The sequence below is a fragment of the Sus scrofa genome, chromosome 17 (assembly GCF_000003025.6).
Source record: "Sus scrofa isolate TJ Tabasco breed Duroc chromosome 17, Sscrofa11.1, whole genome shotgun sequence".
NCBI lineage: Eukaryota > Metazoa > Chordata > Mammalia > Artiodactyla > Suidae > Sus > Sus scrofa.
In genome coordinates this window covers 31,789,435-31,814,468 of record NC_010459.5, presented here as the reverse complement: position 1 = coordinate 31,814,468, position 25,034 = coordinate 31,789,435, and the positions used below count along the sequence as shown (strand labels likewise).

Genomic DNA, 25,034 nt, shown 5'->3' with positions numbered 1-25,034 from the left:
TCCTTTATTAATTACTTAAATGAAATTAAATTGATAACAGTGTTTTGAATTTTGATTCTGCTCTCATCCCCACCCCCGGAGGCTGTAACCAGTTTAAATAGTGAAAAATTTTACCTTCTAATTGGATGCTTTCAGCTTTGCCCATAGGTTATTAATAATAAAATGTGGCCTGCTTTGATCTTGTTCTGTGGCCTTGAAGATGGTCTTTGGAAGGTAGACATTGGAGACCCTGCGGCTCCCACTATGTCTTACTTAGAGTCCCCTTCTTTTGTTTTGTTTTGTTTTGTTTTGTTTTTAGGGCCGCACCTGCAGCAGCATATGGAGGTTCCTAGGCTTGGGGTTGAATCGGAGCTATAGCCGGATCTGAGCCATGTCTGTTACCTATACCACAGCTCACGACAACACCAGATCCTTAACCCACTGAGCAAGGCCAGGGATCGAACCTGCATCCTCATGGATGCTAGTCAGATTTGATTCCTCTGAGCCATGGCGGGAACTCCAGAGTTCGCTTTTTGATGGGGCTGTGACTCAGCTGTGCTCCTGTCTCACAGTCCCTGTAAGCAGACATCTCATTTTTTGCCTGGGTTTTTGGCGCATTCCTCCAGCTGCCACAGTGGTTTGTAGGTAGAGTCTCTTTGGGTCTGTGGGAGCAGGAATCTGTCTTGTCTGTCCATTCCTATATTTGTTGTCTCCAGATATCTGTGCTGTAAAGCATGCACAAATAATACATATCCATGAACACATTTATGGTTTGTCTTATGGAGGGGTGCCTTATTAAACAGTTTTTATTTCTGTTTGGCTTGTTTAAAAATCTGAATACATTTTAATTTCATTACAGATAGGTGATCTTCAGCTTTGCAAACTCGATGAACTAGATTGCTTAGTAAAAGGAATTTTATACATCGACTCAGTTGGATTCAATGGACGGTCACAGTGCTATTACTTTGAAAACCCTGCTGATTCTGAAAAATGTCAGAAGTTACCATTTGATTTGAAAAATCCATACCCTCTGCTACTGGTGAACATTGGCTCTGGGGTTAGCATCTTAGCAGTATATTCCAAAGATAATTATAAGCGGGTCACGGGTACCAGGTAGGTCTTTTATGTAAAGGTCATTGTTTATTCTTGATGTAATAATGGGTTAAAACTGAGTTTTCAGGTATTGAATATAAGTGCATCAAGAACCTGTTAAAATTATGTGAAAAATATGTTTCTTTGGGATTATGCAAGCAAATACTCTTTCTCTTTGGAAATTTTGATTTCATGATCTACTTTTCTTTAGTCTGTTGCTGAAGATTTCATTACCATGGTTTCGTAAAATAGGTCATCAACAGACTCACTGAGCCTGTGATTCCTGCCTTCAGATAGTGTGTGGTGTGCCTATTACCATAAAGTAACCTAAGCTACCAGGTAGCAACTCTCAGGAGAAGGCAAGGCAGGATCCCAGCTTAGAAACTGGTCTAGGTTTTACACGTACACACATGCACAGGGCAGGGGATGGCATGAAATCTGGAAGTTGAGGTACTGAGCAGTACCTCTGAGCAGCACTGAGCAGTACTGAACAGTAGAGAATGATTGGGGGAGGGTAGCCCTAAAAGGGAGGATTAGGTGACAGATGAGAATGAACACATTTTGGTTCAAGAATCAGAGATCACGTCAGGAAAAGCAGGCGCTGGGAATTGGGATAAACAAGTGTTTGAACAGATGTGAGTTAAAGAATGAGAGGAATAATTTGGGGAGAGGAAGCACCCAGGGTGACAAGATGCTTGGATGAGAATGACTCAGGACTTGCACTTGGAGAGAGAGAGAGGGAAGAGGTGCAACCATGGGCCTGGGTGTGATGGGCTGATCTGCACCTGAAGTGCCCAGACTGCCCTGGGGACATGGGCAGGGAGGCGGGGCCTGTGCTTTGCCACTTTGTTGGCTCACTTATATATCTTCGAGTGTCAGGCACTTCATTTTTATCTTTTCACAGACTTGTTTCGTAGTGGATGATTGGGATGGGACAAAAATGTGTTGATACATGAATATGGTTGGATTCATAAATGTTACCCTCCTATTTTCATCTTAAAAAATGTTATAATACAATGTTCTTGCTCACAGTCTTGGAGGAGGAACTTTTTTTGGTCTCTGCTGTCTTCTTACTGGCTGTACCACATTTGAAGAAGCTCTTGAAATGGCATCACGTGGAGATAGCACCAAAGTGGATAAACTTGTGCGAGACATTTATGGAGGGGACTATGAGAGGTTTGGACTGCCAGGCTGGGCTGTGGCTTCGAGGTAAGGGGAGGGGGTATGTGTGCTCTTAAGAAATACAGGAATAAAATATTAAATATTGTGTATATTTTTTACCCTTTAAATAGCCTTGCGTACTATAAAGTCACCTGCTTAAGGTGTATAATTTAGTAGTTTTTAGTATATAGAATCTTGCAACCATCTCTATAATCCAGTTTGGTAAGATTGTTATCATTCCAGAAAGAAATCTTGTCTCTATTAGCTGTGACTTCCCATTCCTCCACCCCCAGTCCCTGGTAAACAATAGTTTATTCTCTGTCTCTGTATGGTGTCATACAATATGTAACTTTTGTGACTGGCTTCTTTCACTTAGCATAATGTTTTCAGGGTTCATCCATGTTTGAATCAGTACTTTGTTTCTTTTTATTGCTGATTAATATTCCATTGTGTGGATATATAATATTTTATTTATCCATTTATCAGTTAATAAACATCTGAGTTGTTTCAGCTTTTGGTTTATTTTGAGTAATGGTTCTGTGACCATTCATGCACAGGTCTTTTGTGTGGGTATGTGTTTTAAATTCTCTTGGGCATATACCTAGGAGTGGAATTGCTGGATCATATGGTAGCTGTGTTTAATTTTTGGAGGAACTGTCAGGCTGTTTTCCAAAGTGGCTGTACCATCCATCCTACAATCCCATCGGCAGGGTCTAAGAATTTAAATTTCTCTACATCCTTGCCAGTACTTGTTACTGTCAATCTTTTGGGTTTTAACTGCCTTAATAGGTGGTAAAGGATCTCTCACTGTGGTTTTGACTTGCATTTCCCTGATGACTAGTGATGTTGACCATCTTTTAATGTACTTATTGGCTCTTTATCTTCTTGGGGGAAATATCTATTGGTCTTTTTGTTCATTTTTTAGTTGGATTATTTGGCTTTTTATTATTGAATTGTAAGGATTCTTACATGTTCTGGATGCAGGTCCTTTGTCGGATATGTAATTTGCAGATATTTTCTCTCAGTCTTTTGGTTGTGTTTTCAATTCCTTGATGGTAGCCTTTGCAGCATAGAAGTTCTACATTTTGACTAAGCCATTCTTATCTTCTTTTTCACATCATTTGTGTTTTTGGTGTCACAAATGAGAAATCATTGCCTAAGATCATGAAAATTTACTTCTAAGGATTTTATAGTTTTAGTTCTTACATTTAGGTCTGTGATCCCTTTTGAGTTAATTTTTGTGTATGGTGTAAGGTGGAGGTCCAAATTGCTTATGGATATATAGTTGTCCTAGCACAATTTGTTGGATAAACTATTTATTATTTTGCCATTGAATTCTCAGTTCCTTTGATGAAAATCACTTGACCATAAATGTATGGATTTATTTTTGGATTTTCTGTTCTGTTGCATTGATCTATATTTCTGTCTTTATGCCACACTGCCTGATCGCTGCAGCTTTGTAGTACCGTGTTTTGAGAGTGAGTCCTTCAGCTTATTCTTTTTCAAGATTGTTTTGGCTTGTCTGGGTTCCTTGACATTCTGTGTGAATTTTAGGATCAGTTTGTCAATATGTGCACCAAACACAACTGGTATTTTGATAGGGATTGTGTTGAATCTGTTAGATCACTTTGGAGAGTATCACCATCATTTTAACACTATCAGATAATTCTGTCCCAAGGAGATAGAATGTCTGTCTGTCTTTTTTTTTTGGACTTTTTAGGGCCACACCCATTCCTAGGCTAGGGGTATAATTATAATTGGAGCTACAGCTGCTGACCTACGCCACAGCTTGTGGCAGTGCTGGATCCTTAACCCACTGAGTGAGGCCAGGGATTGAACCCACAGCCTCATGGATACTAGTCGGGTTCTTAATCCGCAGAGCCACAACAGGAGCTCTAAATGTCTTTCCATTTCAGTCCTTGGTTTCTTTAACCAATGTTGTGTAGTTTTCAGTGTGCAAGTGTTATTCCTTTGATAAATATATTCCTAAGCATTTTAGTCTCTTTGATGTTAATGAGAATGGAATTGTTTTCTTAATTTCATTTTTGCATTTTTGTGTGTGTGTGTATTGGGGCACATGGTTGTAAGTAATAGAAAAGGCATTCATATACGTGTTTGTTGCCTCATTTTAGGCACTTTGTAAATGCTGTAATTTCATTTTCTATGTTGGCAGTATTTGCTCATCGATAATCACTTTTCTGATTGGCTGGCTCTATGTTCAGGTCCTTGTTATTAATGTATCAATTCTGCTGGTCAGGTACTTAAAAATACTTGATTTTTCAAGGGAAATCTGAAACTTAAGTAGTTTACGCTGGAACTCAGCTGTCTGTGCTTTGCTTTGCTCAGATAAAGCAGTTTGCCAGATGTGAAAGTGACCATTCAGCTGAGTGGACCACTGTACAGTTGGGACCGAATTGCTAAATGAGGCATCTTCCTGGAACTTAGCCTGGTTGCGGAAGGAGCATGGTGCCTGACTGTGGATCTGAGTGTGCAGATAACTCAGATCCACAGCTAAATTTCACTGGAAACTGCAGGGAAAGCTGTTTGTTCATTCAGAATGCTTGAGTTCTCCTTGAAGTTGCATTTCTCTGTGAGCAGATACTCTGTTATTTTTGTAGTTAAAAGTTGGAAGATTTGAACAATGTTGCCCTGAAAGTCACCTTTATCTTATTAGTAAAGTAACATTCAGGTTCTCTTGGGCTGTGTTGCCTTTGGTTTAGCAATGAAATGTTTTTTTTTCTTCCCGTCACAGCTTTGGAAACATGATGAGCAAGGAGAAGCGAGAGGCAGTCAGTAAAGAGGACCTCGCCAGAGCGACTTTGATCACCATCACCAACAACATTGGCTCAATAGCAAGAATGTGTGCCCTGAATGAAGTAAGGGGACATGGATTTCTTTAGTTGCTCTGAGGAAAATAACGCCGCTTACTATGTGGGCCTCACCTTGTATATAGCGTCTGTCTCCTCCGAACAGTCCCTAAATGTAGTCGTAAGTCGTGGAGTTTGTTTCACTGGCCAAGTAAAAATGCTTCACATGTAGATAAATTGTAATTGATCTTTTGCCCCTTACTGAAGAGAATCACTGCTGCTGTCTAGAAGCAGAGGAGAAAGTAGAGGAAGATAGAGAAGGTAGCCAGAATTGCAGACGATGGGGACTGTTGGGTGGTGGTGATGGATGGCGATGCTGAATCCAGATGCCACCCACACTGTTAAGCGCTAGAGCCCCTGGGAAGGAATCCAGAGAAGGCACGGAAGCTGGGAGAAGACCGAGTGGGCGGAGGAATGCCCACCCTGCTCCCCCTCCACTGCAGCAGAGCTCTTTGTGCTTTCAGCTTCTTTACAGTGCTGCCTTGTAGCATTCAGGTCAAGCAGCATTGTACAGGGCTATGAAAGAACTAAGAACGGCCTTCCCTTGGGGGTCCAGTTGGTGCAGCTTTCTAGCTTGTCCCTATTATACACTATTGTTCGAAATGATTCTTTTAAATAAATAATATAGGCATATGTGACTTAAAAAGGAAACTTCAAAGAGTACAAAAGGATTGTCTCATTTTTAATTAAAGAGATACCGTATCAGCATGAAGTAATTAAAAACTCTTCATTTGACTATTTTAACGCTGTTTTCTTTATTGCATGTTCCTTTTCCTGTGTTTATATATTTTAAGATTTTAGTTGGTGTATGTGCCATTTTATTATTTTTTAAATATTATATATTGCATGGCTGTAAATTTATTCTTATAAGTCATTCATGTAGAGCTAGGCATTTGGTTGCTTGCCGGTGGTAGGTCTTGCGGTAAAGCATTTTTAAGTGTGAAGCTATTCCTTGGATGAATTTATTCTTCTTTTGGTCTCTTTGCCTTTTCTAGGGCCGCTCCCGTGGCATATGGAGGGTCCCAGGCTAGGGGTCTAATCAGAGCTGTAGCCGCCGGCCTACACCACAGCCACAGCAACTCAGGATCCGAGCTGCGTCTGCAACCTACATCACAGCTCACGGCAACATCGAATCCTTAACCCACTGTGTGAGGCCAGGGATTGAACCCGAAACCTCATGGTTCCTAGTCAGGTTCATTAACCACTGAGACACGATGGGAACTCCGTGGATGAATTAATTCTTCATAAGGGATCAGGAGTGAGATTTCTCATCGAGAGAGTATCATTTTTATGACTCTTGATAGGTATTGCCAAGATGCTGCACCAGTTTACATCATTTTTAGCAATGAATGAATAGATCTATTTTGTCACAACTTGACTAATACTGGGTGTAGAATTTCAGTTGTTTTCCTAACTTTTTTAATGGGTCTAAAATTTTACTTTTTTTGATGACTTAGATTGAATTTTATTTTCTGTGATATTTCTTATATAATTTGCCTATTTGTTACTTTCCTTCTTTGAATTGGGTCTTAAATTTTTTTTACTTAATCTATATAAAGTTTATTTAATAGTAGTTATTGTTATGTTTAATTCAAATGCTTTTCCTAATCTGTATTCTCCTCTGACATTTTTTGGCATGCTTTTTTTTTTTTTTTTTTTTTTTTTTTTTTTTTTGTATTTTTGCCTATGGTTCCTTCGATCACTGTCCCCCTCCCCCGCCCTCCCCTCTGCCCACCCACTCCCCCTCGTTCCCCCCCCCCCCTCATTCTGTCATTCGTCCCTGCCACACTTTTTGGCATGCTTTGAAGTGGGTCTAAAATGGTCTGGGGATCAATTTTAAGTAGCCCTAGATTGACTGGATTAAATGTGAATACTTTTTTTTTTTTTTTTTTTTTTTTTAATCAGCAGTTACCTTGCTGCTAAAAAGTATGTGGTATTCTTTTTTGGGGTAGCTATTCTAAGAGAACAGTAATTAAGATGAAAACTAATTGCCTCTTTTTTGATGTGCTCAGAATATCAACCAGGTGGTATTTGTTGGAAATTTCTTGAGAATTAATACGATCGCCATGCGGCTTTTGGCATATGCTTTGGATTATTGGTCCAAGGGACAGTTGAAAGCACTTTTTTCAGAACACGAGGTAAGTGAACTTATTTCCTGTGGTGTGTTACCTTCATAAAGGATGTGCAGTTCGTGCTGTGCTGAAATTTGAAACAGCACTTATTTGTTTATGCACTTGGATGATATGAGTTAACTTTGGTCATGTTCAAAAGCTGTTTCTTGGCAATTCCTGTCGTGGCACAGCGGAAACAAATCTGACTCATATCCATGAGGATGCGGGTTCACTCCCTGGCCTTGCTCAGTGGGTTAAGGATCTGGCGTTGCCCTGAGCTGTGGTGTAGGTCGCAGACGCAGCTCAGGTCCCACTTTGCTGTGGTTGTAGCTCCGATTCAACCCTTATCCTGGGAACTTCCATATGCTGCGGATGTGTCCCTAAAAAGACAGAACAGCAGCAACAAAAAAGCTATTTCTTACCTGATTTAATGTAAGGTAGGTTTTTGGTTAATTTAATTTTGAACTTCGGCAGTTTTAAAGAAGAAAGTCTTGAACATGCAGCTATATTCCTGATGCCATATTCTTTTCTGAACCATCCTTTGTATTTTCCCATTGCACTTTATGCTTACTTTGTAAATGTACTTTTTTTTTTTTCATTTTTTTTTATTACTCAAATGAATTTATCACATCTGTAGTTGTATAATGATCATAACAATCTGATTTCACAGGATTTCCATCCCACAGCCCAGGCACATCCCCCCAGCCCCCAAACTGTCTCCTCTGGAGACCATAAGTTTTTCAGTGTCTGTGAGTCAGCATCTGTTCTGCAAAGAAGTTCTGCCTGTCCTTTTTTCAGAATGTACTTACTCTTGAGTTCTCCTTTTTTTTCATTTTTTATATGATGATTTTTATTTTTTTCCATTGTAGCTGTTTTACAGTGTTCTGTCAATTTTCTACTGTCCAGCATGGTGACCCAGTCACACATACATGTATGCCTTCTTTTTTCTCATATTATCCTGCTTCATCATAAGTGGCCAGACATGGTTCCCAGTGCTATCCTTTTCTTCGTCTTTTTTTTTTTTTTTTTTTTTTTTTTGGTCTTTTTGCCATTTCTTGGGCCGCTCTCGCGGCATATGGAGGGTTCCCAGGCTAGGGGTCGAATCGGAGCTGTAGCCGCCGGCCTATACCAGAGCCACAGCAACGAGGGATCCGAGCTGCGTCTGTGACTTACACCACAGCTCACGGCAACGCCGGATCGTTAACCCACTGAGCGAGGCCAGGGATCAAACCTGCAACCTCATGGTTCCTAGTCGGATTCGTTAACCACTGCGCCACAACGGGAACTCCCTTTTTTTTCATTTTTTGATGTCAGTTTTTATGTATTGGTAATTCATGAGTCAGTTAAGATGTGTGTTCTAAAAACAAATCAGTAAAATCGCTAAAAAAAGAATTCCAGGATTAGAGCCACACTGTCATTAAGAACTTAATGCATAGACTGTGTGGGGAAGAATCATCGAATTGTTCATCCTGTTGTCCTGTTTTGAAACTGCCTTTCTGTTTTGCAGTTTGAGGAACAGTAGCATCAGGGGTGTGGAAGGGGACCTCTTCCTCCCCTTGGTTGTGGGGCAGCCCGACTCGTGTTGTTGGGTTGTAGATAAGTGTTATGAACATTTTTTAGAATTGTATGTGCATATATATGTATATATTTTTGGCTGCACTCCACAGCATGTATATGTTCCTGGGCTAGGGATTGAACCTGCACTGCAGCTGGATCCTTAACCTGCTGTGCCACAAGGGAACTCCTAAATCAAAGTAGGATTTGAAGTGATATATAAAGAGGTTGCTTTTTCTTTTAAAGTTACTGTGTTTTTCCTTTTTTTTTTTTTTTTTTTTTCTCTTTTTGCCATTTCTTTGTGCCGCTTCCGCGGCATATGGAGGTTCCCAGGCTAGGGGTCTAATCAGAGCTGTAGCCACTAGCCTACGCCAGAGCCACAGCAACGCAGGATCCGAGCCGCGTCTGCAACCTACACCACAGCTCACGGCGACGCCGGATCGTTAACCCATTGAGCAAGGGCAGGGACCGAACCCGCAACCTCATGGTTTCTAGTTGGATTCATTAACCACTGCGCCACGACGGGAACTCCTGCTTTTCCTTTTTAAGTTGCTTAAGTTCATAGGTAAAACCCAGAGTGCATGATTTCCCATATCAGAAAGCTTCAAAGTTTGTCATCTAACTTTGTTTTTACTTTTAATGTTATTATGTTAGTAAATCGGTACTGAATTATTTTTGTTTCTTGTACCTTTTATCTACATCTCGTTTTTTGTAATCTCTGACCTGTTTTATTTTGCTTAATGTTAGAATAAAAGGAGACCCTGTGTAATGTTATATCTTAGTGTAACTTGCCTCTGGCTGAGTTTCTAGCTCTTGTTGAGGTTTCTAGGCAGAATGTGGAGGTGAGTTTCTTAGGTTAACTTTTTTTTTTTTTTAACTTAGATTTTTTTCACATCTTAATAATTACTATGACACGAACCTTTTAGGGAATTTTGTTTCTCAGTTTTCGCTCTTTCTGTCTGCTGACTTCATTTTCCTCTTTGGTTGGCTCTGTTGGCTCTGTTTGTCTCCGATTTGCATTTACATCTAGGCCCCTGGCTCTGGTGTCGGGGACTTGTGGAAGCCTGCTTATTTTAGGCTCTCTGAGTCATGAAGCATTCTCTTGCCTGCACACTGGGGTCAGTGTGACTGTTGTCGTGAAAGCTTTGTATAGATTCTTCTCAGGCCTTTCTCTTTCATTCTCTGCTGTTCTCGTCTTACACGTCTTGGTTTGTAACAACCTCTCTCAGTCCTGTCTTTTACCAGATAATAGGTTCTGGGTCTGCAGAGCAACTCAGTATAATGGTTAACTCTGTCTCTTCTTCTTTTTTTTTTTTTTTTTGTTCTCAAATAGAACACAGATATAGAAAAGCACATAATGTGTAGAGGTAACTGTTGAATTCTGTCCTCTGGCTGTGACTGAGGGTCTCTGGGTGCCGCCAAGTCTTACCCAGCTGCGTCCCTCCTGCAGTTTCTGACTTCCTTTCACAACACATCCGTGTGGCTGCTTGTTTTTAAAACCAGGAAATCGAGGGAAAGAGCAGGCTTCAGCCTCTGTTGTGTGGCCACATGTTATTTGGAGAAGCTTTTCTTGTAAAATAGACTGGGCTTTGGTTATTTCTGTTCTTTTAGAGACTTCTCGTACGTTCTTCAAACCCACAAGCAAGTCTTTCAGGATCGTCCCGTGTTCCTTTTTCAGTCATTTCTCTTTAAAGTACTTGACTGTCTGATCTCATCCTATGGAGACCTTGATGGATTTTGTGTCATTGAAATCAACTATACTAGGAAAAAAAACTTACGGAAAAAAAAAAAAGATTTTGTATCATTGTTTGATTATTCTGATTCCTATTGGCATTCTCTTTCTGCCAGTATGGGTTTTGTCTCATGTTCTTTTGTATTTAACCCTTGTTTTGGTTTCAGTTTGGGTTGTCAGGTCTTGGTTGTACTGGACCTCGACTGCTTTTGCTGCAGCAGATGGTCCGGCATGGTCTTCCTTCAGCTGCTGCTTCTCTGTCTCACCCTCGGCCCTCCCCTCAGGTGCTTCTGTTGTTCTTCCCCGCTCTCTGCAAGCTGCCTTAGGACGCTCTTGTCCTCTGCTGCCCTGAGCGCTGCCCAGCTCCAGCCACCCGGTGACTCCCTGGGTGTGGCTGCGTGGCTGCCCGGCCACCCCAGCCTTGCCCGTGCTCTGTGGAGCCCCCTTTGTGGCTTTCTGCATCTCTCGCTCATGTGTCCTTGTTCTCAGGGGTGGTGTCAGCGGGTGTGTGGGAGGGGCCTCAGCCTCCCTGCCACCTTCATTCCCTTCTTTACATGAGTCTTGAATTCATCCTACCCGCTTCCTGCTCCCCTTTCCACCTGCAGCCCAGCCACGCCCTCACCCTCCATGAGCTGCCCCCACTTCTCCTGCTTCCTTACACTTCATCTCATCTTCCTTGGTTCTGGAGTTTACTGCAAATGCTCCAGGTCCCTGCTGCTTCTCACCCAGAACACAGCGCAGGCCCTGTCTCTTACAGACGGGGCCCCTGCGGGCCTCGTAGCTTGTGGGGCCCCCACTGTGGGTTCTGGTCTGACGCGACAGGGTCCTCCCGGGCCTGGGCACTCCTCAGAGCTTCTCTGCTCCAGGCTGGCCTTGAGCTTAGCAAAGTGGGCCTCAGGAAACTGGTGTCAGGAGTTAAGGGCTGTGTTGGCTTTAATCATATTGATAGTAATTTAAATAAATCTAAGGAGAATTGCTCTTATTTTTCTTTTCTTTCTTTTTTTTTTTTTCAGGGTTATTTTGGAGCTGTTGGAGCCCTTCTTGAGCTGTTGAAGATACCCTGATACCTGGGGAGAGGTTCCTGGAACTTTCCACAATGGGATCTGTGGACTTGTTTTTTTTTAAGAGACTCATTCAGTTTTATGATTGTGTGCTACCTGAATCAGAGCGAGAAAGGACGAGTGTATTTTTCTAAGTCATCAAGATAAATCCTTAAAAATTCAGTCTAAACTAATAACCAGTAAGGAAAGATATATATTAAAAAAAAAGTGGACCATGTCCATGTTGGCGAGGATTCATTGTATTTAATTGCTCTTCACTGTAGCTTTGTTCAACGTGCTGTGTTAGTTTAAAATTCAGCATCACTCAGTGGAGCTGCTTCAGAGGAGACCTGTTCTGTGTTCTACCGCCTGTGACTTTGTGTCCCATTGAAGTCGCTAAATGTAAGGAAGCTACTTTGTATTATAATCTAATCACAAATTTGTTAATATGGCTTTGGAGATCATCTTCTGTGCGGTAACTGTCATGTGCGTTTAGCCTTTTGTGAACATGTTGAGAAACGTGTTTCAAGGTTCTGCAGACTTACTGAGCAGGTTAATTCTGTGCCTGTACTGTTAACAGTTAAGCATCTTTGGGGAGTGCAGTTCCAGGTTGTTTATGCCATAGATCCCGGGAAGGTCTGTTAGGGAGGACAGGACTTCTGTCCGGGCAGAATGTCCTTGGATAGCGGGAGGGGTTGAATTGACATGGTGAAAGTTTAGCTGGCAGAAAACACGCATCTGGAAGACTAAAAGCAGACAGAGCTGCTGGTATCAACGTCTTTTTAAGGAACGGGGTGCGGTTACTTCAGGTCAGTTGAGGTGTTCCTGTGGGGAGCAGGGTGCGGCTCTCCTGCCTTCCTCTCCCACCCCCTGCCTTGTGCTTGTCGGAAACTGCCTGGCAGGCTGGCTCAGTTGCCTGGTGGGGATGCTGCCTGTGAGAGGCTCAAAAGGCTGTGTGAGGAGAGACAGGATTCTAGACGGAGTCTTGGTAGAGGTTGACTGAACCTTTTCCTTCTGCTGTGCAGAATAATTTTAAAAACCGTCTCCTTGCAGAGGGAGCAACATTTGTATCTTATTTTTTGTAATTGGTGCCTGTATCCCTGTTGAAGGCTGTGAAGATTCTGTATAAAGCAGCCTCTGGACTAGAAGGAAACACCAAGGCTCTGTGGCCTCTTTGCGCCCCTTGGTTTCAGGGGAGGAGAATGGCCTGGGAGGGACCTGACATGGGAGGCAAGGTCCCAGGGGACGGAGAGGTGCAGGAGGGTGGGGCTGGGTGGCTGAAGGGGGAGAGGCTTGTCTGTTGTCAGAGCCATGGTCCCTTCACCTGCAGGAAGGGCAGAGCAGGGGGACGGTGTGTGTGTGGGGGTGGTGGTGGTGTCAGCCTAATGCCATTTGGATCCTGGATGGCCACTTTTGCACACTTTGCTAGGCACGTGGGAGTTGTAGGTGCTGCGGGCTGGTGCAGGCCGTGGAGCTGGAGGGATGCTGCGGGGATGGGAATTGCAGGCCCTGGTGTGATTGACCTCTGCTGCTGTCCCTCCTGGGCCTCAGTCTAAGCCACCTCCAGTCCTGTCCCTCTGTCCTCACTGGCTGCTTCCAGCCATGTGCCTGGAGGCCCCACCTTACTCCCACAGCCCCCAGAGTCAGCGCCACCACCCACCTCCTGCCCTACGCCCTCCTCCCCACTTCGTCTGGGCAGAGCACTGACCTTTGGAGAAAGGAGGGACCCCGAGGAGCCCACTGCCAGGGGAGACCCAGGCCGGCCTCCAAGGCCTCGTAGGGTCCCGCCTGCTCTTCCCCGCCACCTGCACTTAACTGTGCTTGTGAGGCTGTGCCAGTGCTTTTCGTGGGTCATCTCATGAAATCTTTGTCATCCCCGCAACTTAGCAGAGGACACCTGCCTAAAGTCACATAGCTGGAAGCTTTCCTCTTGTGCCTTTCACCTCCAGGGATCTACCACTTGCTGCTCTGTGACTTCACTTTGTGCCTTGTGCTCAGCCCATCTATCAGTGCAGTGGTAAATCCTGTTGCTGGATCTAATGAACATGTCATCTTCCTCTTGCTCTTCCTTCTGCCTCCTAGGCCACTTCTGTCTCTACCGCTTCATTCTCCTCTGAAGACGGTTGGTTATTGCCAGCTTTCAGGCTCAATCCTGGATCTCTGCTGGCCAAGGGAGAGTGCCCGGCCCAGCTGTTGCCTCTGAGCTCCAGTCCCAAGTCAGCAACTACCTTTTCTTCTGTGTCCCCTGCAAGGCCATTCCCACACAGAAATCTCTCCATCCTCTCCCAGTTTACTGCCACTTTACTACCTCCAGTTTGTGAGATGCCTGTAAACTTCATCTCTGTTCACTACAGCCACCACCCTGGTCTGAGTCACTGACTGGTCTCATCTCAGCAGGTGTCCCTTTGTCTGTCCTCCAAAAGGCAGCCTGAGGATCCCACCCCACACTCCCCCATTAGAGGCAGTAGGGTGGTAGAGGCTGTGGTCATGGTTGAGGTGGGAGAGGAAGGACGCCAGATGCAGATGGGAGCAGGGAGCAGGTCAGGTGGAGATGCTCTAGAGGGTTGAGTTTGGGGCTGTGGAGATTGGAGATGGGGGGTGTTCTGTGAAGGCACCTAGGCTTGCTGGGGAGATGTCATTTTGGCCTGCCTGACTTGATGCCAAATAGGCAACTGGATATTTAGGGTGGAGATAACAGACTTGAGAAGGATGTGCATGTAGATGGGTAAACTGTAGGTGGGAATTTAGTGAACCCCAAGGTAGAGGGAGAATAACAAGAGCTGGGCAAGGAGAAGGCTGTGATGATCTCTGAAGAGTGGCCGGGGTGATGGCCCGAGAGGCCTGTTGCTCAGGAGACTGGAAAGGAGAGGAGCTCTCCAGGCACCTGCATTAAGTGGCGGTTTCAGAGCTGTTTTCCATTTGGTTGCAGGCTCATGGACTGCCTCGAGGGGAGCAGTTTCCCTGGAGCTGTGGCGCAAAAGCAGAGCCGCAGAGGTCCTAGTGAGGGTTGCTGAGTAGAAACAATGGCCACCACAGGACGGCTTTGGACCAAGAGCAGTTTGTTCTCCTCATAACAGAATAGTTGCTATTTCCGGGCCTGTGATGGAGCCAGAGGGGTGCCACCGCAGCCCCCCTGCCCCCCACAAGCAATAGCGCTGGAGTTTGGGAGACTGCTTGTCTGTGTTCAGCCACACCTGTGGTGCCAAGGCCAGGGTGGCAGGGGGGCCTTGGCTTCTCTGCTATGGCCTGGTGCTCTACTTATCACTGCTGACCTGTGCCCCACACGGTGGGAGGAGATGAGCCAGGCTTCTGCATCACAATCACCTGTTACTGGTGACCAGCTCTGTTTGTTCGGAACCACTCACCTTGACTTTTCCAGCTCTTGCTACATGGGCTTAAGTGGAGTGTGGGTGACCAGTGGTGGGTACATGCTCAGCACAGAGTATTTTCAAAATCTTTTTATTTACATTTAAGTCAATTACATGCACGTTTTATATTTTAAACAAGAGTAATTAGCAAAATGCATTAAAATTTTAAAATAGCAATTAAATATACAAAAATATAGCTTACAAAAAAAATTGCGAATGTTTAAAAATATTCTGCTGCAGAACTCCTAGTGTACAAACATGTCTATGAAACCTGAGCCTCAGCATTTCATAAACCTTTTTTTGAGGGAGTTATTATATCTAGTGAATAAACCCCAATGGGCTTAAACTACAAGACTCATATCCCCTCTTTCTGGCAATGATCTGTCAAGAGACCAGAGATGACAGTTCAGAAACATTCTTGGAAGACTGAACTGTTATCAGGAAGGACTTCCTAATACTGGCCCCACCTGCCTCCTGCTCTAACAGGGCCTGGGAGGAAAGGGGGGGATTCAGGGACCTCGTGCACCTGTCCTGAGGCTCGTACTGGCCCAGGGAGCTGAGAGGGGCTTCATCGAAGTATAGACAAGTCCCTTGACTCTGATGGGGCCCGCATTCTAGGAACATGTCCCTGGAGCAGGGAGTCCCTGACACTGTAGCCACAGACGTGAGTACTGGATTGGTAAGCCAGGTGTGGTCATGCTTGGTCTAAAAGTGGAATAAAACTCAGCATCTTGGAACCATTCACATTCTGAAGCTGTACTGGAACAATAAAAGATACACTGAACAAGCTTTTCTATTTTCCTTGTAGTCCCAATCAAATGGAAGCACATTCCATGGCACACTGGAGTGAAACCTTTGTTAATTTTATCTACTAAAGGAGTATAACCCAGCATTTTCCAGTTATCAGCTGCAGACTTCACCAGAATTTAGACACATTCATCTCCTTTACTCAGATTCCTGAATGCTAATATTAAAGTCTCTTAAGGTTCATCCAATGACAGAAGGGTGGAATTTCACAAACAATTCCTTTTCAAGTTTCAGGTCAGGGGCCCCAAAGTTAAACTTCTGATCCAGGGAGGCCCTGGGCTTCTACTCTGGCATTACAGCAGGGAGATGGGTGGGGACTGAGAGGCACAGATGTGGCCCCTCCTCCCAAGGGCTGCCTGGAGGAAGCACTTTTAACTTTGATCTCCTGCAGGGGCAAAAGTGAATCCCCCCCCCCCCCCCCGGAAAGAAACTATTGGTGGGATAATTTCTGTTGAAAGGAAAAAATGTTGGGCAAGGAGAAAATTCTATGGGAACATTTTCTATTTAGTTTGTGCATAAGAGTAGCGAGAGAAAGGGAGGTTCATGAATGTGAACATGGACATTTAGGCACATCTGCTGTAAATTCTGAGGCAGCTGACCACCTATTTACTTAGCAATGTCTGAGACATCTACCCCACAAGACACAGGATGCCTTGGCCTTCAGTTACTGCTACTTCTCAAACCCCTATCTTAAAAACACGGGAGCCTGCCTAGGAAATGGTGACAGCTGTAGCCAGGTGTCCTGCTGGCCTCTTGGTCCTCCTTCGAAGTGGCCAAGACTGGAGGGTTGGGGTGGAGCTGCAGCCTGTCCAGTCCCCTGCAGGAGCTGCTGGACTGTGCTGTCACTTTTGGCTGGGGAGCCTGCTCTTGAGTGTGCTGTCACAGACTCAGGCTGGAAACTGGTTGTGCTCATTATTTGGGCAACTATGGTTAGGGTGTCAGGGAGGGTCTGTATCTGTATAGAAAACTAGAATTTCAGCATGCTTCAGTTAGTGGAAAATAGGCCTTAGGCAGAATGGGTGTGATTAAAAAAATTCCCCTAATACTGGGCTCACCTTTTACAGACATTCTGACTTCTGGGATGGTCCTTCCCACAAGAACAGAACTGCTCCTTGAATATACTTGTCCGGTATCATATAAGTAGAAAAAAAAAATTATACACACACATATAAGTTGATTCTTGAACAACATGGGTTTGAACTGAGCAGGTCCACTTACATGTGGATTTTTTTCAATAAATACTTTCCATACGATCTGAAGTTGGCTGAACCCATAGAATCAGAACCATCAGTACAGAGAGCTGACTGTAGAGTTATGTGTAGGCTGTACAGGGGGTGTTATTCAAGGGTCAGCTGTATACATACACATACATACCTACCTACACACACACACACACACACACACACACACACACACGCATCTGCTTGTATATGCATAAAGGGTCTCTGGAAGGCTCCACAAGTAGCAACTAATAGTGGGTGCTCAAGAGGTGAGAAGCTTGGCTTGCTGGAGATCAGGGATGCAAGGAAGACTTAATTGTTTACGATTTGTGAACCCCATGAAGGGATTACCTATTTAAAAAATTAAGGAGCGGAGTTCCCGTCGTGGCTCAGTGGTTAACGAATCCGACTAGGAACCATGAGGTTGCAGGTTTGATCCCTGGCCTTGCCCAGTGGGTTGAGGATCCAGCGTTGCCATGAGCTATGGTGTAGGTGGCAGACGCGGCTTGGATCCCACGTTGCTGTGGCTGTGGTGTGGGCCGGTGGCTACAGCTCCGATTAGATCCCTAGCCTGGGAACTTCCATATGCTGCAGGAGCAGCCCTAGAAATGGCAAAAAGACAAAAAAAAAAAAAAAAAAAAAAAAAAAAAAATTAAGGAGTATTCAGCCCTGAGCAACCAAGTCAGGGAGCACCATGGGCACAGGTACATGGAAGTGACTAAGTAAGATCAAGAGGGGAAAGGGAAGGGAACCAGGTGAACTGGGACTCTGGGGAGGGCACATACATCTCAGGAGGTTCTCTTGAGGCTGTTTTGCCAGGACAACAGAGGAGCCCCATGTGGCCACTGTGATGATGTCACCTTGTAGCACCAGCACCCATGACCCAGGCCTGCTGTCTGCCAGGCTCTGGACATGGTAGCCAATCCCCATAAGCGCCAGTAGGGATGCCCTTCTAGAGTCCCTGGGTGGCAGGTAAGTAAACAGGCTTTGAGAGGCTAACTTGTGGGAAGGCACATGGCTAGTGAGTGGCAAGGCAGTGAGTGATTCACATCAATCTGAACGCCTTTTCTGCCCAGAGCTCTGGGGGTGCCTCCCTGTGTACATTTCATAATTCCCAGAAAGCCTCTCAGAAAAAAATTACTGCAGTCATTCAGAGTAGCTTAGCAGAGTAGGATCAGGCCATGAAGATGAACAGACTTTGGAATGGGGCTGTGGAGGGGAACAGGGCCCGAGGTCATTCCTGTGATGGATCTGAGGGGCTATGCACTGGTGAAGGGACCTCTGTCAAGAACAGGGTGTTTGGCCATGGTATGAGATCCCCTGTACCTTCAGCCTGGACCTCCCCATGGGCCACCTGCTCCCATCTGGCTATTACTGTTTTGTCCTATTCCTTGCCTGGGGCCTTAGCTACTAGGGATAGGCCTAACCAAATCACTGTGACAAAGGACAGCAGCAGATAACTAGTGTCTTATACTACTCAACTAGGAACAAATCAGGCTGGTATTGCTCCCTGTTCCTAAAGCCACCTGAATTCAGCTGTATCCCTAGTAACAACTAGATAATGACTTAGCCACCTATGGAGTCCAGTTAGGGCTGAGTTCTGTTCCACTAACCCGAAGCACACAAACAACACCCAATCTCTGAGCCGTTTAAGATACATCAAGACCAAGTTAAAAAAAAAAAAAAATCACGTTACCAACCAGTAGCCCGGAGTACTCACATGTCTACAGATTAAAAAAGGTCAGCAACTCATGGAGATAGATTTGGACAGGGCAGCCTCACTGGTTTAACGGTGAGGTGTGAGCCTGATCAAAGAGTTAGTAAGGGATCCTTAACTCATTCTCTAAATAAAAATTCAGATAGGAGATTTAACCTTGCCCTTCACAAAAAGCTGTGATTTTAATTAGAATTAAAGGAAGACGTAAATTAAGCCCTGGCTATTTCCAGTTACATCAGAGCGGCACAGGGAAGTCTTGGAGGAGAGTCTGGATGTGTGGAGCAAGTGCATTCACGTTGTGCCACTAAGAGTCAAGAACTACTTCAAGTGACAGTGGTCATGCTGCAGTAGAAGGACACCAAGCCATGAAGGGAAAATGACTACAAGCAGAGCGCTCACTCTTCAGCACTCCAGCATCCAACCCCACCTTAGTGGAAGAACTATGTTTTAAAAAGCCCTCCATGTTCACAAGTGTTGAGGTCATACGGTAAAGTAGACCCGTGATGGCGCCTCATGGAGAACACACAGCATTCTAAAGGCTGGGCTTTGTGCCTTTGGTCCAGTGCAATGCACCAACCACCTCAACGTGGCTTGAGCTGTGACATGGTGAGATGAACTAATTTGTCTCCCTACAAATACAGGACTTTATGAGGCTGTCTCCTTGGCACTGACACACAGGGATGGAAAAAGGCTGTAACCAAAAGGCTATAACCCTCCAAAAGCTGTGAGATGAAATAATCTGCAGTATAGAACACAACAATTCCTCTTTTGAAGGAAAAAGATCTTTTTCTTATTGGAACCCCATAGCAAAGAGGTGACATTTGTCCCAGAGCCATGAGGTGAAAATGGTGAGTGTTGGCTATTAATGAGGTTAGTCCAGAAACAAGCCTACTTCTGACACCGGTCACCGAAAACATTTCACTGTAAACTGGGTGCTTTGCAGCATTCAACTCTATTGTGCTACAAACAGAGAATGCAGAAACAGAGGGTGAAAGTAGGAGTGTACAAATAGTTCTTTTCATGGGTGCCAAACAGGCTAAGGCTTTCATATAAAAATATTCCACACTTCTCTTGCCCTGTTTAAAGAAGCAGTCCAGTTGGCATACCACGAATAGGTTACACATAAGGGTACAGCCAATTCTGACCAACTGGATTTGTAATTTTCCAAACTGGATTCTGACCAGCAATTTTCTAGGCTAATGGGAATTTTCCTCCTCAACTGAGCCCAGCCACCTGAGCCAAGGACAGGTTCCCTCTCCCATTCTAAGACGGTAGAGGCTGGATTCCAAAAAAATTTCTGGAGACATGCCATGAACAGAGTAGCAAAGCCTCCTCCACCCTCTCTCCATATCATGCAGGCTCTATTTCCAGTGTGAAACTCCCCTACTCACACCTGCGTTTGGAGCAGAGGCAGAGCTGGCGATGAGGATTCCATCCCTATGATGGAAGGAGGTGGTGAGCAGGGCTGTGGAAAAGAACTTTATATCTGACCCAAAGCTGCTTCACAGAGCTAACTTATACAACAGTCACAAATCCTACTGGACTCTTGAGTCAATTCTAGGAAAACTGGACAGAAAGAGCCAAAGAGCAGCATGCATTTTTCTCCTATAAAGACACTTTCAATTATCACAAGTCTGAACACTGAGGCACGCACTGATGGCGAATAGCCCTGCAGGAGCTTCCTGAAAAGATTTACAATTTCAAGTGGATCCCTGGCTTCAGAATGACATAGGGATCTTATTTGGGATACTTTAAACTGTTAAAAAGTCAACCACAGGCATTTTGCTGAGTAGAAATAGAGACAGGACTAGAGAGGGAGGAGAAGAGGGAAGGATGGGGAGAGGCAAGGGGGGCCGCATCCTCCCCTCAGCCTGGCAGGACCTGGAGGACTGGTCATTGTCAGAAAGATGCTCCTCTTTGGAGCCATGTGAGGGGCTCAGAGCAGCTCCCCACAGAGGCAGTGGGCCAAGACCAGCAGCTACGCTGGAGCCATACTGCATGTGTGGGGATGTGGGCAGCACCCCGAGGCGTTTGGGTCACACGGGGACAGCAGGGACTCAGAGAACCACCCCCTGCTGGGGCTCTTAATGGCACTTGGCTGTGCCTCATTGGTGAGTAGGAGGGGGAATAAGAGGAAATGGCTTCTGACCAGACCTTTCCAAGCACATCTAATGTTTTTAGCTTAGATGATCTGATAAGCAAGTGTTGTGACCTCGAGGGAGAACTGGCGGCGAGGGGTACTGCTGTTCTGTTGTAACCAAAGCCCTTGGGTTCCAAGATGGCCTTATCAAAGGAACATAACGTGAAAAGCCTTGTTGGCACTGCCTCCGGCACTGCACCCAGTTGTTCTTGGGCTGAGGTAACCGCTGTTTTCCCTTGGCTCAGGGGCTGCCGGGAGAGTCTGCTGCTGCAAAGGCATGCACGGTCTGCATAGAAGCTCATCTGTCCCAGGGTGGGGGTGGCTTTAAAGACTTTCCCTCAGTTTCCTTCTCTAACACTTGTGATTATCTTCCCTTCTGGTTGATAAAGATTCACCTTGACATGGAGATCAATGTCTGGGAGACAGAGTGTATGGAGTTAGCAAGAGACCCTCATGAAGTTTCTAGAACCAAACCAGCAGGCTCATCCACTCCTCTTCTCTTGGCATGGGGTAGCGTCAGAGTACTTTGGTTGTCCCAGACCCACAAGTCTGGGTCCCCAGATTAGCTAGCCCAAGAGTTCTTTATGAGAAAAAGGAAGTGGCAGCTGATGCCCCAGGCAGAGCAGCCAACACAGAGACCGCTTGTGTTCCTCCTGGCTCCATGCAGATGTTGGATCCTGCAACAGTTTGATTCTTGTGGTGAGCTATACAATGTTCTCTGCCCCAGGGAGGGGCCCCTGTGGGGGTCCACGGTCCTCCTTACTGTGCAACTGGGCCAGCTGAAGTACTGGCATGTTGCACAGTGGACATACTTTGCGAACCTCCAGCCACTTAATAAGGCACCTGCAGAACAAGACACCACAAGAAGGAAGACATCAGTCCCATGCTCATGGCACCCCCTGCCCTCATGCCTCACATGTTGAACACATCTGTGGCCCAGAGTTGGGGACTGGGGTGAACGGCCAGGTCCCAAAGAGCTCTATGACTGCGTGGAGAATGCATTTCACCCTCTGGGGGATCCAGAAACTCCAACCTTCTGAAAGGTGAAACTAAGAAGCCACAGTGAGCATGCTATACCTCAGTCATCCATGACTTCTTAAAGAATGAAGTACACTGAGGAGGGTGGTGGGAAGGAGGCGGAATAAAGTTTTCTAATACAAATACAAAACCTAAAATCGAAAGAGAAGGGGGAATATTAAATATGTCTGTAGGGAGGGGGAGGAGATGGTCCCACAGTACTATTCAGACTTATTTTGATTTAAAATAACTATGGCTTTGATTAAAGTAAGTTTTAAGGAGGAGTTCCCATTGTGGCTCAGCACTATGTACCCGACTAGTATCCATGAGGACGAAGGTTCAATCCCTGGCCTCGCAGATGCAGCTTGGATCTCTCTTTGCTGTGGCTGTGGCACAGACGGGCAGCTGTAGCTCCGATTCGACCCCTAGCCTGGGAACTTCCACATGCCACAGGTGCAGCCCTAAAAAGACAAACAAAACAAAACTCCAAAAAGGAAAATAAGTTTTAAGGAATGAAAACTCATTGGAAAGTTCTGGTTAAAAAGTTCTTTATAGCCTGGCTCCAAGGAGATGTGGGCTTGTCTGGCTCCCTGCCTGAAGTCCTGCTGTGGTAGTTATGTTCCACCACCCAGGTTCCTCCTAATGTCACACACACATACACACCACACCTGTAGGGTGTTTTCAGCTTTCTGCATTATAAACCAATCATAAAGCCATGAAGCTTGTCTGCACTGCCCCAAACCCACAAGTGAATTGGTCGATATGCCTTAAACTCAGGTTCCCTTAAATAATTCCACACCAATACTCACTTTCTGTGGAAGGCATGCTTACATGGACATATCCCCAACTCATCTCGAGGCTTGAAGTCTTCTAGACACACTGCACAGAGCTGAAAGACAAATTCACAGATGTGGCAGAATATCTGCTAAGTACTCTCCCAGGCCAATGTAAAATGCAAGCGCCTGAGGCCCAGCCATTTGAAGGGACTTCCAACATCTCTCAAGTCTTTACGTGAAAGAAACAGGCAAGGTCTTCTGAAGAAGAGTCTCCTGCTTTTCCTGTCACGTGTCTTCAAGATGGAGGGCAAATGGGAGAAGACAGAAAGCAAGAGGCAGCCTCCTTTACTTCAGGGCATCAGCAGAATCTGATTTAGGTGAGTCTCACCAGACAGACTGAACATAATATAATTTTCTGTGCTGTGCCAAGGGGCTGACTTACTGCAGGGGATGTTCTGCCTGCTCAGCACAGGGTCCTGGAGCAACTATTAACACCACCGGCACCATCTCCTTTCTCTGGTTTTCGAAATGTGAAAACTATAAACCAGGGCACAGCCTGTGGGTAATATGCTGTTAGTAGTTCCTGGGGCCCCTTACTTTGACACTATTCTGTCAGTGTCTGTGCCATATAAAAAGTTATTCAAGAGTCAGTGAATTTAAACTTATGAAAATGTGCAGATGGGGCTAGGACTGTTCTGACAGGTTGCGGGCTCCACTGCTTGGAAAGAAGCCTTCTTCATACCCAGATGCTGGGTTTCAACAACTACTTTCTGGGCACTTACCAGTACGCAGGGACACCAAGTATCATCCCACTTACTCACTTTACAGATGGGGAAACAGAAACTCAGAGCAGTAACCACGTTGCCTGAGGCCATGCAGTTGATGAGTGGCCAGGCCTGGCTGGGGGCCCATGTCTGTTACACTTCTGTCTGCCCAAAGCTTGAACTCCTCCTTGCTTGCTTCCCCTCCATCTCCAGGGATCCTGGTTCAACTGTCACCATTTCTTGTCCAGACTGCTGACCTGCCTCCCTGTCACCTGTTTCTTAACCTGTAACATGTAAGCCAGTATTCCTAGGTTATGTGACAGGACAAGAGGCCAGTGCTATGACTGTTGGTTTTCCATCTCCCTTCTCCAGGGAGCTCACAGGGCCTTGTGTATATCACAGACAAGATCTTCGCAAGAAGGAAGACAGATAACTGTCTTAGCAGATTTGGCATTACTGATGAGACAGCGGGAGAGCAGGGAGGAAGGCACAACAGATGGCTGGCCTTGGCTTGGACACCCAAGCTGTGTGACTTCTGCCATCAGGAGGCCTTTCAGACTCTGTCCCTTCCTCTGTAAAGTGAGGAGACCATGTGCCCCCACCCCCCTGCCTGGGACTGTCATCAGCTCAGGTTCGGAGCAGACCTGAGGAGGCAGTAAGGCAGTTTACTAATACCAGTTATTCTTATTCATGTTTAAATTTCAATTTTCAAGCCCATTTTTGTTTTCTGGAGGAAAGTTAAGAACGAGCTGTGGGTAAAGATGAGAAACCAGCAGTTCCAGCCTTGGGATGATCTTTTTGGGCCTCAGCTTCCCATCTGTAAAGGGGGAATGATGTTCCCACTTCTTAGACTGTATAAACAGGTCCTCTGGCCTTAAATACCCAGCTTCCCTCCCTGCACAGCTTTCTGAAACAGGGTGAGGACTGTTGGCTCTGCCCTGTTGAGATTCAGTGCTGATGCTACCAAAGGGCAAGAAGTTGGATGAACCACTCATTTTTTTTTTTTTTTTGTCTTTTTGTTGTTGTTGTTGTTGTTGTTATTTCTTGGGCCGCTTCTGCGGCATGTGGAGGTTCCCAGGCTAGGGGTTGAATCGGAGCTGTAGCCACCGGCCTACCCCAGAGCCACAGCAACGCGGGATCCGAGCCGCGTCTGCAACCTACATCACAGCTCACGGCAACGCCGGATCTTTAACCCACTGAGCAAGGGCAGGGACCGAACCCGCAACCTCATGGTTCCTAGTCGGATTCGTTAACCACTGCGCCACGACGGGAACTCCTGAACCACTCATTTTTATTTGGTTATTTTTCCGGAATCCAAAATTAGATTTGTAGGTTTTCAAATGGAGTTACTATTAATGGCTATTAGGTTCTTACTAAACAAATTCTAAAACCATAGTCACCAGAAATAAAAACCCCAAGATAAATTCTGACATGGTAAGTGCTACGTGGTAAGGTGACCAAAAGCCAAGGGCAAGCACAAAAAGAAAAGCCTTGGATCTGACTTCTTAGAATTTCCCTCAGGGCCAAGCTAATTTTACAAATTAATACAGATTATATTTTGCAAATGAGCTATACTTTCCAGTAGTTCAACAAGATTGCTTCTCTCATTCCTTTTAAAAAAATGGATATAATTAATATATCATAATTTTTGCTCCTGTAAAGCATACAATTCAGCAGCCTTTCATATAT

General features: G+C 45.2%; 2 protein-coding genes and 1 non-coding gene across 12 annotated transcripts in view; 2 read left to right on the top strand and 1 right to left on the bottom strand.

The window, feature by feature from the left end:
- The window catches only part of PANK2 (pantothenate kinase 2), a 46,698-nt gene extending 29,833 nt beyond the window's left edge, over positions 1 to 16,865 (top strand). For 4 of the 7 annotated variants that reach the window (XM_021078058.1, XM_005672770.3, XM_005672769.3 and 1 more), the window contains 5 exons: positions 839 to 1,092; positions 2,104 to 2,280; positions 4,985 to 5,108; positions 7,112 to 7,237; positions 11,510 to 15,250. In XM_021078058.1, the coding sequence (XP_020933717.1) occupies positions 839 to 1,092; positions 2,104 to 2,280; positions 4,985 to 5,108; positions 7,112 to 7,237; positions 11,510 to 11,560 (732 nt within the window). In that variant the 3' untranslated portion in view covers positions 11,561 to 15,250. Of the gene's footprint in view, positions 1 to 838; positions 1,093 to 2,103; positions 2,281 to 4,984; positions 5,109 to 7,111; positions 7,238 to 11,509 lie in introns of all 7 variants that reach the window. The other 3 variants (XM_021078060.1, XM_021078061.1, XM_021078059.1) reach the window with 1 other exon arrangement.
- Positions 5,553 to 5,632, top strand: MIR103-2 (microRNA 103-2). Its single transcript, NR_038533.1, has one exon. It is a non-coding gene; the product is annotated as a microRNA 103-2 (primary transcript).
- Positions 14,979 to 25,034, bottom strand: part of RNF24 (ring finger protein 24) — a 94,136-nt gene continuing 84,080 nt past the window's right edge. For 3 of the 4 annotated variants that reach the window (XM_021078063.1, XM_021078062.1, XM_003134311.6), the window contains 2 exons: positions 22,615 to 22,694; positions 14,979 to 21,631 (listed from right to left, as the gene is read on the bottom strand). In XM_021078063.1, coding sequence (XP_020933722.1) covers positions 21,493 to 21,631; positions 22,615 to 22,694 — 219 coding nt within the window. In that variant the 3' untranslated portion in view covers positions 14,979 to 21,492. Of the gene's footprint in view, positions 21,632 to 21,865; positions 21,958 to 22,614; positions 22,695 to 25,034 lie in introns of all 4 variants that reach the window. The other variant, XM_021078064.1, reaches the window with a different exon arrangement.